This window comes from Pollicipes pollicipes, unplaced genomic scaffold (genome assembly GCF_011947565.3).
Source record: "Pollicipes pollicipes isolate AB1234 unplaced genomic scaffold, Ppol_2.1 Scaffold_3447;HRSCAF=4054_pilon_pilon_pilon, whole genome shotgun sequence".
In the NCBI taxonomy this organism is placed as follows: domain Eukaryota; kingdom Metazoa; phylum Arthropoda; class Thecostraca; order Pollicipedomorpha; family Pollicipedidae; genus Pollicipes; species Pollicipes pollicipes.
This window is the reverse complement of record NW_023596297.1, coordinates 11,733,123-11,745,829: the sequence shown is the minus strand read 5'-3', so window position 1 is coordinate 11,745,829 and position 12,707 is coordinate 11,733,123. Positions and strand designations below refer to the sequence as shown.

At 48.4% G+C, this 12,707-nt stretch overlaps 1 protein-coding gene across 1 annotated transcript in view; it reads left to right on the top strand.

The window, feature by feature from the left end:
- Window positions 1-8,255: 8,255 nt before the first annotated feature.
- LOC119091636 (uncharacterized) overlaps window positions 8,256-12,707 on the top strand; it is a 27,930-nt gene continuing 23,478 nt past the window's right edge. Inside the window, exons 1-4 of the mRNA XM_037214443.1 lie at window positions 8,256-8,305; window positions 10,779-10,946; window positions 11,185-11,269; window positions 11,525-11,646. Coding sequence (XP_037070338.1) covers window positions 10,842-10,946; window positions 11,185-11,269; window positions 11,525-11,646 — 312 coding nt within the window. The 5' untranslated portion in view covers window positions 8,256-8,305; window positions 10,779-10,841. The remainder of the gene's footprint in view (window positions 8,306-10,778; window positions 10,947-11,184; window positions 11,270-11,524; window positions 11,647-12,707) is intronic.

Sequence of the window (12,707 nt, the reverse complement as noted above, 5' to 3'; positions counted from 1 at the left end):
GCTTTTTTGAATGGATTGTCTTGTTTGTTGGCGTAAAAATATCAGCATACTTTTGTTCCCTCCGCGCTGGGGATGACAGCCAAAACTATGATTTTGATGCAAATGATTTGCCCCTTGTGTTTCACTTTATGGCAGGGTCAACATCTTCACCCTGTCATCAGAAATACAGCAGTCATTGTCTTTGCTCATTATTGGGTCAATGGAGAACAGGTTTTGATCCGGGAAGTCCGGACTTGCTTGCAGTTGTTGGTGCTTTTCATCCAGTTCATCAGCAACACGATCTGTTCTGCTCTATATTTATTATGGAACTGGGAAATGTTATTTATGATGATGGTGGGTTTTCTTTTCATGTTCAGAACCTCATCTTCCAGCTTCACCATCGGATCGTTGCTTACGTTGAACCATTTCGCGACCTCCCTCCTTAATGTCCCTGCATTGACTGCTGCGCACATTTCACAGTCTTGCCCGTCTTCACGGACTGTTCTTTTACACTTTCACGCCCCTGCCTCAGCACTCCCTGCACTGCACGCCCTGCACTCATCAGCTCTCCCAACGTTCTTTCTTTTTCGTTTTTAGCATGTCCCGTATCGTCTCGACCGTCTTCCTCGACACATGCAAAGCCTTGGTGATGATGAACGTACTCTCACTTCCGCGGAGACGGCCGGGATATAAGCGGCATTACAGTCAGGACCAGCTGGAGGAATGACAGCAGAAAACTACTATTTCTAGAAACGTAATGTTGTTCACGTTGCACTCGCCACGCACATTACCTAAGCACGTAAATTACTCGTACCACGTGCATTAGCTCACATTCATGAGCTAATCTCATAAAAAAATTAAGCCATAAGCATCAAATACGTTTGCCTAGGTACGTCCTAGCAAAGTGTCGGGTAGCGTGAATTTCTTAATAGTGTGAAGGGAGTGTTCCGCATTTGCGGAGCGTTTTGATCTGAAGTAGCCATTTTGGAGATCACGTGACACATTCGGTGCAGTGCAGTTTACCTCCTGCGCTTCTTAAGGCTTGGTCACGCGGTCGTCTGGACATTTTGTGAATTTCCTGCTGTTCTTTACTAGCTGCCCGGTTTTCGAGGTATTCGGCGGCGCCCCTGCTTGACCGGTGGTTAGGGTCACGTGATGGAGCGCTCGGCCTCGCTCCGCTGGGATGCCGACCACTTCCTTAAATCACCGGTAGACGGCTGGACGACGTCGTAGGCTGCTTCGAAGCCGATCGTTGTTCTACAGTGTGTTAAGTGCGCTTTACAGCAGCGGTTCATCTTTTGCGAAGAGTTATTTTACTTCCGTTATTCGGCCGCAAACACTGTCATTTAAGTTTGAGCTGTGCTTTCGGCATTTTTATTGTCGTACGAATGCAGTAAGATCATAGGTGCTTTTAATGTTGTTAAGCTGCCCTATCGCCGTGTTTGGTGTTTAAAATTATTTCCATTGCCATCCTATGGAAAGAAGCGGTGATCTAAATGTGTTAGTGCCTTGTTGAGCGTCACTGCTTGGTGTCCGCTTGGTGGCGTCACCGGTGCGCCACGAGGGGGCGCTGATATTTGTGACGTTTGCGCGGCGCCATGGGACGGATTTTTCGTCGCGTGCTTCATCATTCCTCATGCATTGTCTGGTCATATATGCACTGTTGTTGTGCTATTTTGCAGCGTGTTGTGGGTTTTGAAGATCCATGCTCCTAAACGGTCTTCCAATTCAGCTTGTTGCCTGCCATTGGGTACACTCTAAGTACGTATAATTAATTGACCGATCACTGCTAGCAGAGGCCGTTGGGGCGACGCTTCTACTGTTTTACCGCCCATTAATACGGTCTAAGCTCGACCACGGATGTTTTATGTATGGTCGCGCGCTCAGCCCGCACAAACGCCACTTGGACACTCTATGTACATCACGCCCGCGCTCCGCGTTGCCACTGGTGCTTTTAGGGCACCTCCTGCCGCCAGCTTTTTGGTGGAGGCCAGCGAGCCACCGCTGACGCTCAGGAGGTATATTCTAGGAATGCGCTACGCATGCCAATTGGCGCAATTTCCCAGCCACGCGACATATAAGTAAGGAAGTTTTTCCAAGCCGTAGGTCTTTTCAGAGCAGACGCCAGCAATACGCTGTTCCCTTCTTCGTGCAAATACACAATTTTCTCAAGAAAGCGGTATCGGTGTGTCTGGAGCTCCAATATTTCATCATTTTTTTTACTCCACCGCGGAGCTGGTTACGCCGAAAAATGATGTATGGCTGTATCCTACCATTAAACAGGGACATAATTCCCTGTCACTTTCGGACCAACGCTTTAGAGTTGATTGACTCATGTTTGGGATACCACGCCATTTTTACCCATAGTTCAAAAACCAAAAAGTTTGTTGGATCTGCCTTTGCATGCAGCACCGCGTCTGGGACGTTTCCCCTGTTTCCCCTACCAGCGCACGCCTCGGTGTACACTGCCCAGCTAGCAGCCATCTTCAAGGCGCTCTCCTTCATTGAGGTTGGTGACGAGACGCAGCATTGGATTTATTCTGACCCGCTTAGCAGTCTTTTGGGACTCAAAGGCTTTTATCCGCAATTTCCCCTCCAACAGGACATCTAAAGTTGCCTCACTGACTGAACGCGCTGGGAAAAGCATTGTGCTGCGCTGGAAGCTCGTTACCTATAATACCAACCACATTGGTATTGGTAATACCAACCGCGTTGGTATTACAGGCAGCGAGCTTGCGGACGCGTTGGCGAAACAGGCAGCACGCGTACCATGTGGACGATCTCTACCTCTGCCGTCTAGAAACTTTTGTTCAGAGATAACGGCTTATGTCAAAAGCAAATGGCAGCGATGCTGGGATGTCGAGCAAAATAGCAAGCTACAGCCAATCAAGCCACAGTTGGGCCTTTTGCCATCTAGCCCATGTGCGTTGAGACACGAAGAGGTCATTCTATGTCGCTTAGGAATCGGCCACGCATATGCAATGCTCAGCTATTTTCTGTGAAGTGGGGATTGACCCCGATGAATGGGGTTTATGAATGAATGCCCCAGATGCAGTGCGCCACTGACTGTTCGCCACATTCGCCACTCTTGTCTACTTTTCATGGAAGAGAACAAAAGCGAGTAGAAGTGAATCTTCTCCTAATGCACTTCTGCTGCTGTTTTGATAAAGGCATGATGCCCGAATATCAAACTACCTACATCTCCATTTTCCTGTTTTTTCTCCGAGGAATAAGGCTATCACCACTGTGTTATCTTTGTGTATAATGTTCCTCGCAAATGCACCGAACAACTTATGGACCCTTTAATTTTTGTGGGCAAGGGGCCTCGTGAGTGGAACACTGGGCGGCACATTATCATTCCCGGTCCAGGCTGAAGGGCTGCTCCGTCCCAGCGCGGGGCGCCTTCCAACCGCCATTCTGGCAGTGCGGGAATCCTGGTCGATCCGGAGGCCATCAGAAGAATACACCATTAAAACGTTGGTCCTTTCTCTGACGCCGGAGGCTTTCTGACCCGCGCAGTTAGACCCGGATCGACCCAGAAACCCTTATTGACGCAACAGGATCCCTAATCGCCGCAAGTGGTTTAATAACTGGCACACGTACTCCAGTTCGGCTTAAAGGGCCCTCGTCTATAATGGGGTGGAGGGCTTACCGTCCGGTATTGAGTCCCTGGGTGACACAGGGCCCCTTTTATGGTCTCAATGTGGACTTCCTTCACCAGCTCTCATGTCTCCATCAATTGTCAGCGGCCTTTGCCAACGCAAGAGGCCCTCAAGCATTCAGATTCCGGCCCTGTCTCTGTTCAACAAATGCTTCCAGGCTGACTCGGGATCCCTTGTTGACACAGGACACCCTATTAGGCACTGTGGGTCCCAGGTCGAGACAGGGACCCGCATTGTTTCATGGCTGCAACTAGTGGAAATCGCGGGTCCGGTTTTGTTCCTGCTTGGGAAATGGGTCCACAGGACTGAAATCGACATGGAGCCAACTGTTCGGTGTTGGCGATCTCTGACCGAAATAGAGAAACGCACTGTCCCAGGGGCAACAAATCGGTGCAAGAGGCTCTCTAACTGAAATTTGACATCACGGCCCTACGAGTCGGGATCCATAATGTAACCTACACTCAGTCGTTCGGGCGCTTCAGCTCTCCAATCGGACCCTTGGTCGCTCGTCTAGAGAGACCCTGCAGGGCTCTCTTCAGGCCCTCTTAAACATGAATCCTGGCCGACTCAGGACCACTTGCAAATAAGGACCCCTGTTAGGGACTGTGGGGCCCCTGACCTGGGCCCCGACACAGGAAACCCTCATTGTGTCAGAGGCCCCGACGAATCAAAAATCGCCGGACTCAACCTCGTACCTGTTTGGGAAGTGGCTTCCCAGTGCTCAGACCGACGGTGCGCTACTGTGCGCTACTGGTGGTGCCTGACCAATATTAATACCCTTGACAACTCAGGGGTCCCTTGTGTCCAATCGGCGCCATATATCTAATAGGCGCAAGAACGTTTCAAAACGTGGGGAGCCGAGCACAGGGGGTACGGGGGGAGGGAGGGATACAGATGGAGGTTGTTATCGCTCTTTATTTAAATGGCATGGCTGCCATGGTAGATATGTATCGAGAGCTGTTTCTTACTGGTGCGCAAGCTTGCCTATTCGACTCATCTATGTCATTCGGCAGATAAGGCTGTTCAGCTACCCAAGACCATTCGTTCACTTTAACATTGTTTTTCCTGCGGACGCGGAATTCCACGAGCGGGTAGGCATTTTGGGTCATTGAGCAGACATCTGTCCTCACAGGGTAGATGCCGAAATACGGCATGGACATAGCTTGGTGGGAATTTTGAAAGTGAATCGATGGCACACAGTGCCACGGATTTCTCATGCGCCGTCATTTCGCTGGCTGCTTTTCAAGAGGCAAGGCTTGTCGCAGCATTTTATGCGGAAACCAATCCGGAAGATTGAAACTGCTGAAAACAACGTGACAAAAAGCCATAAAACTGGAGATTATCCTTAAGCAACTAAGCCATAGAATCAAGGCCCTTCTGTTATATATTCCTTGTCTGGGCCCTGGTTCCGTCCGCCGTCGGCGGCCACTGCCTAGGCCCAGCTGTTTCCCATATGGCTGATTGCGAACTGATCATATGGCTGCTTTGTTGCATATTTCTGGATTCTTATTGGTGTGTAAAACATGTTGGACACCTGCAACAGTATCTTTTTCCGAATTATCTTCCCTTACACCACACCACACCCCCGGAGACAGGGGCGGATCTAGCCTGGAGTTGTTTTTTTTTGGGGGGGGGGGGGGGTGGCAACCGTTCGTCGCCAGCTGGCTCGTGTGGGATCCGAGGTCCAGTGCATGGTGCCTCCCGCGAGTACCTAGTAGGGACACCATTAAAACACCGAAATGCCTTTGAATCTTAAACAGAAGTTAAAACAAAACAGTTAAACAGTCAAAGTTCAAACAGACGGTAAATAGACGAAACTTTCATGAAGCTCTGATAATTTTGTTTTGGGGGGGCAAAACATACCCTCAGAATTTTTGTTTTGCCCCGGGCCCCCCCCCCCCCCTCCCGGGATCCGCCTATGCCCAGAAAAAGCCACTCCTCCCGGGAAGCTGCATACCTCACGTATGAATTGGCCCAACGGACATTTAATTGCCTATCATTCAACGTAGACGACTTCATCTGCTTTTATGTGTAGGCGGGGGCGTAGCAGAACCTCGCTAAGGGGGAGCACAGGGTTGACAAAAGCTTCTCTTATAGTGACCCCACGAAATATCCTCGGATATAGCTTACTTGTTAACAAGGGATACGGTTTTCTTCGTTTCATTGGCATTTTTATCTTGAAGCCAGAACAGAAACCGGGAGCTACCGTAAGATCAATTCTGTTTGTACGTTGAAGTAAATAAGGTGCAGAAATCAGGCGTTGAACCACCATATGAAATAAATCGCCGGTGCCCTTAATGTACCATAGCTCATTGGGCTTTTTATAAATCGACATAATTAAGAAGCTTTGCCAGAATGTTTTACATGTGCTCTACAGACATTAAGGATGTCGTGACGGTCAATGGTAGATCGCCATGTTTGATCGAAATTTAAAGATGAAAATTTGATTGTAGCTCGAGTGGTCAACAACGTGTATCAACATGGCCAAGCCACGTTTGTTTGGAAATATTTAACACTCAGCCAGAATCAATTAGCGATACAATTTATGTAACGCGATTTTTAAAACATGCGTGCTCCCAAGTTTTAGCAACAAAAACCTTGACACCAGGCATTGCAGTCTCCGTAGTCTGCAGAGCGCAGAGCGCATGTCTGCTAGACCGGCCGCCAATTTTTCGTCGTGGCCCACCGGTAGACGAAAAGGATGACGCCCCTGAAGTAATTGCCTTTAAACACTCGAATCGATGAGGAGCACGCATTGTGTGACATAATTTTGAGCACGCGCACTCGCAAGTCTTAGTAACAGAAACCTCAACACCAGGTGTAACAGTCCCCTTAGGCCGGGCAGCATCGGCCCAGCAGCTAATGCTGAGCCGCGGCCAACGGATGGACGAAAATGATGACGCTTCTGAAATAAGTACCTTTTAACGCTTCAGGATATCAAATCATACATTGAGAAGGCAGTCTGGGTGTATATTTCACGCGTGGGATTTTTTGACTGATGATATGAACGGATAGGCCCTTAAAGCACCGTGAAGTGGTGCTGGAATGTGGTCTGTGTGTCTGTGTCGTGAAGCTGTAAGAGTAAAGGTAGAATCTCCATTTTTCGTGTTTATGTAACTATTTGTCTGTCCAGAAGACAGATTAACACGGCGCCTGCCTTCTGGTGGCACTTGCGGTGGCCAACGCCGTTCTGACGATTTTTTTTTATTAATCCATTCTGAAAAAATGAACGTGCTCGGGCAAACATGGGATAGCCTTGCTCGTTCTTTTTAAATTCATTTCTACCGTTCGAAATATTCAACAATAATGAGAACCCCACTCTACTCAACAATAATGAGAACCCCACTCTAATCAACAATAATGAGAACCCCACTCTACTCAACAATAATGAGAACCCCACTCTACTCAACAATAATGAGAACCCCACTCTACTCAACAATAGTAAGACCCCTTATTCCCTTCCGTATAAGGGGCCCCTTGTGTAGAACACCAGAGGCACATTACCGGATTTCAGTCAAAGGCTGAAGGGGTCACTCCGTCCCACCGCGAAGTGAAGTGTCTTCTGGCTGTCATTCTGGCGACACGAGGCGGGATCTCTAGGTCGATCCGGAGGCCATTAGGAGAATATATCATGTCACATTGTTCCCCGCCCTGACACGGGAGCCTTCTGACCCGCGTAGTTGGCCTCGGATCAGCATAGGAGCCCTCATTGACGCAACCACATGCCTGATCGCAGCAGGTGGTCCAATACTTGTCACATAGACTACAGTTCCATGTTTTCTCCCGTGTTCTATATATTGAGGACTCCCTGAACGTAGATTGTAGATGAATGGAGTCCTAAATTTGTGTCAACATAACTAATCCATGTTCGTCTTAAAATGCTCAAGATTCAGTCAGAATTGATTACTGATGAAAATTTATGTAACATGGTTTTGAACTTGCGCGCTCGCAAGTCATACCAGCAACAGCCTCGACGCCCGGCGTTGCAGTCTCCATAGGCCGCGTGACGTCGGTTCTGCGGCTGTGACGTTAAACGATCGCCAGCAAGCAAACGAAAAAGATGACGGAGGCATCGTGAGGAAGATGGCTGGTGAACTAGGCAAATCAGCATGTATGTTTCTAATGTGGTGCATAAGTAAGCTAAACCCAACCTTTATCTGAAAAGTGGAGAGCCAGTTAACACTGCTGCCCTCCTGGCCCCCTTGTTCCTACACCCATGATCGGCGCAAAGGGTCCTGTGAGTGTCAGCTGAGGGTCCGTCCCCATGAACCGGGGCCTCCGAGTAAGATCTCCAGCCAGTCCTTCGTGCTCTGGGGTCCTCCAATCGGGCCGATTGGAGGACCTAAGGACCTTGGCCGTCGGTTCCACCCCTCAGAACCTAAGGGGAGGTGGGGCGAGTGCCCCACATGTTCCCCCTGCCAACGCCGCTTTTATGCAGTGATGTTACTCGATTCGTGCGCGCATTAAATGGTATCGATGCATACGTTCTATAAAGTACTCCATAACTTAGCAGGCTGCCATTTGAACTTTTACGAGCTGCCATATCGCTGGCCGCAAATTATTGGTATCTACCAAGGCCCTAGAATTAGGGTGCTTATTACCTTGGCAAGCAGGTACAGCACGGCAACAGCACGGCGTGTCGCTGGTTGTCGCCCGCAGCGCAGGTGAGGTCACCGCGTGTTTCTAACGAAATGAACCGCGGTGATAGTAAACGTGATCGCGGCGTTAGGTTCAGGTTGTCTTTCAGGTGGGGTGTTGAATGAGAAAGGCGCCGCCGAGGGTTATGGTTGGTGGTGGGATGCAAATATCCAAATAGATGCACAGATTATGTGCTGTAGCCTTATGTAATTCCGATTTAGATGATAGCAATTGTAGCATCCTTTCCTCAGTTGAAATAGTGCAATATTTGGGTGCTGATGTTCACTCCTTACAAACTGAGTCAATAAACCGCGAGAAGCATAATCAATATCGCTGTTTTCCCAATGACATCAATTGCTGATTGACTGTTACAGAATGATTATATAATATGATTTAGTTTCTTGTGCTTTCTCATGCTATGTTGACTTCATATGTTATTAGTAACTTACTCTAGTTTTCCTTTGCCTCAGTACAAACCTTCAGTTGTACTCTTCCAATGATGCAGTGCTTTTGGATCTGTTAGCTCCTGTTGCTTTGGATGTTATGTCTTTAAGTTTGCTTCATGTCATATTTAGACAAATTGTAGGCTGAAGGGAGGGTGGCTTGACCCCTAGCCTTTCCTTGGCCGTTGTTCTGAAATGAAGGGATGATTGTGCATTATGGTACATCCAGTTAATTTTTGCAAGCCTACTTCTGTTCATTCCTTTCTTTCCTGCATTTTATGGCTTGTTTGATCAATCTTGCACTTATAATTTGTATGCTTTTTACATTATTCACCTGCTATGATGTGTACATCTCAGTGATATTGGAGAGGCCTCACATTCAATGTGCAGCTTCTTGCTATTTAGCTTAAACTGATATTGGCAAATTGCATGGCAAGGTAATAAATATGGTTGGTATTGTTTGTTGTCATAATCATGTAGCATTAAACAATGAGTATGATAATGTGACAATGAAATGCATCCCAAGTCAGTCTCTTGTAATGTGGGTGGTAAAAAAAAAACAGTTACAGCCAATGCTTCCATAATAACCTTCTTGAGCCACTTGGGCTGCTCCAGTGCATTGTTGGCTAAAGTAGTGAGATTGTAGTCTCCTGGCCATGAAAGCCATTGATCATTTTATCATTGATGTGCATCTTGCCCTCTGCAGAAGTTTTAACTTTGAGGTGGCATAACACATGCAGAAGGATTGGCAGGGGATTCAGACCTACCTGACCTAAAGTACAGCAAAGACTCTGCATTTGCCCTCCATCTCCGTGAGCCACAGAACACATGTCACACTGATGTTGCGCATTTACCCTCCATAACAGTGAGCCACGGAACACACTGTCACAGTGATGTTGCCATTGTTGATCAATTGAGCATTGGCCAGCACTGCCTCCTTATGGCTGTGAGGCAGGTGGTGAGTGTCCACTTCTATTTAGACTTACTTCTGTACTTCTGCTTCCTACCTGAGGGATCCTGCACAGCCTGGGGTGCTGAGCATTGGCCTGCATTTCCACCCCTCCCCTGCCTTGGCATTTCGTGATGGAGTTGCACCCACTTGACATTGGCATGCTGCTCTGGGTGCCAATCCTTCTCCGGCTGTGTAGTCCTCTGCAGCTGTCTCCACTCTACTTCTCACAGCTGTGTGGCTTGGTGGGCCCCAGTGTCCACTCAGTGTTGGCTCAGCCACAGCATTGAGTTCTGCAGCATTGAGTTCCTCTGTCCCTTCCTGATACGCCACTTCAGTAGTTCCAACTGTCTCATGTTCATGTCAGCCATCATGTTTAGATGGCCTTTTCTTTGCCTCCACCATGTGCTCTTCGATTGTACCATGAACACACTGCCAGTGCTGAGGGGTGACTGTGACCCGCTGCATAATGCAAAACAAAACTAAAATCACACTGGCTCTCCATGACCAATGATAGGGTTTTACAACATTATTTGGTGTGATGATTGGAATATCTAATTTCAGGAAGCTTTTTGCAATGCTGACTTTGATTATTAGCTTGTCTTCAAATACTTCTTGGCATTTACTGAAAACCTTGATTCACTTAAGCTCTGGAAGTCCACTTATGCACATGCTAGTGGCACACAAAGATAGCCCCAATTCTATATTTTGCATTTTACAGGTATCTTAGGCATCCAAACTGTGCAAAGGCTAAGCCCTAGTTTTGATATGTTCATTGTGCTACAATTGTGTACACAACTCAATCTCAGTAAGCACAAATTTCAGGACCACGCATCATGCACAATTTCTCATTACATGTATGTGTGAGGTTGGGTTGCACACAGTTAGAGACCCAGCTGTGCACAAAGCATGCCCTGATGGGTATGAAATTCTCTCAGAGAAGCTTTTTTGTAGTGAACCATAAAATAAAGCTAGTCATTTTACCCTCTCACCAGGATGGATCCTTTTAGTATGCTTGTGTGGTCTGCCTCTGCTGTGAAAAGCATGTGTCCTCAAATCTAACTTGGACTGCCAGGTTCTGTTGACAAACCCTCAATGTCTACCAAGTCTAGCAACCAGGGACAGCACTACCCAGCCAAGGGCTCTGAGCCTGCTGCAACCAGTGCTACCATGGGTAACCACCATTACGAAGAGCTCTCCTTCTACCATGGGGCTGCCAAGCTGGCCCTGAATGCAGCTCTCAGTCCATTGGACAATGCCAAAGTTCTCATGCAGGTGGGTGGAATGTAGTAGCCATAGTGTATTCTTATTTTGTGTATTGATCTATTTGTAGAAAATGTATTCATTGTGTATTCATCATATGAATTCAAACTGGTAGTTCCTTTTAAGTCGCTGAATTGCATAGGGACATGGGAGGTTGTCTGCAATGTATTTGTGCACCTTGTGGCTCTTCTTGTACCACTCGTCTTGTACCACTCTTCGTCGGGCTGATCGTTGCACGGTGGCATTTCAGATCGGTTTTGAGCCGTTGCCACCGAGACCGACGAAGACGTTGTTTGGTCGCCCAGCGCTGGGCTTACCCAACGTCTTCACCTACAGTGAGCATTCCTTTACAGTGCACCAGTCTTCTGTACAGTTTGTCAGGAAGGACCCAAATCATGACTTTCAAGGCATGTGATATGCTTAACAGCTTGACGTAAATATGCCCTCGTTTGATGTGTGCTGCTGTGTGACAAAATTTTAGCTCCTAGAAAATAATACTTCCTATGAACCTCTTGTCTGCTTCATGAGGTGTAGCGAGACCCTTTCATCCGACGCGAGCTGGGAGCGACGTGTCGGCTCTCTGTCGCCAGTGTCGTACATGAGGAAGCGCGACGGCTTTTGGGGCCTGTACCGGGGCTGCACGGCGCGCATGGCCTGCCAGGTCGTGTCCGGCGTGACCTTCCACCAGGTCACCAGCCGGATCACATTCCAGGTGAGTGCCGCGGGCGCGGTGGGCGGGGCGTTGCCGGATGCCGGTGAGGCTGTGACTCACCCCACGTGTTTGCGGGACTGAGTCTCATGCTGACAGCGCACTTGTGCGGACGGATAAGGGATGAGTTGGGGTCAGAGCAGGATGAGTCTTGGCCATGTGTGCATTATGATTCATAGGCTGGTTGGCGGCGACGTTTTGTGATTATCATTCAGTTTAAAGAGTTCCGGCAACCGGAACGGACTGCCGTGTTTTGCTGTTGCATCACTCGATCCGTGCTTTTCATCTGGTGAAACTGTTCGGCGTTTATTTCAGGAGTGTGAATTAGACTGACTCTCGACAGCTCTATGCAGATATGCCTAGACCAAAGCCCGAATGGGCACAGTTGTATACGTGGCTTCACCACGGTCGGGTAAATGGGTATGGGTAAATGGAAGATGGATTCGGAAATTACATCCAGAGAACAAAGGTGTTGTTATTTCTCGAGTCACGCAACTAAAGCTGTTGTCATTGGCACCGCCATCCGCGCTGAAAACCGGAACCAGTCATGAAAACCAGAGTGTTAGCAACTGTAACAGCATCGGCGGGTTCCCCATCTAGATGCGCATAGTGGTGAGTAGAGTGCGCTGGTCAGCGTAGGACTTACCAGCTGACCTTGCTTTTCACGGCTGGCTTAGTCAAATCCGCGTTCCCCGGTGTAAACCTTTTGCCAGCGGTGTAGCCACAGGTGCGATGCAGACCACTCATGGCAGCCGCGCTGACAGAATAGGTGGCTCTTTATGATAACGGGTTGTACGTACAGTCAAGGCGGTACAGCAGAGAGCGAGAGCGAGGGAGCGAGAGCGAGAACGAGAGCGAGAGTAGAAGAGCGAGAGCGAGGGAGGGAGGGCAAGAGAGAGTAAGAGAGAGAGAGGGAGAGAGAGTGAGAGAGAGTAAGAGAGAGAGAGGGAGAGGATAGTAAGGAGAGAGAGGGAGAGGGAGGAGTAAGAGAGAGAGGAGAGAGAGTGAGAGAGAGTAAGAGAGAGAGAGGGAAGAGAGAGAGAGAGAGGGAGAGAGAGTAAGAG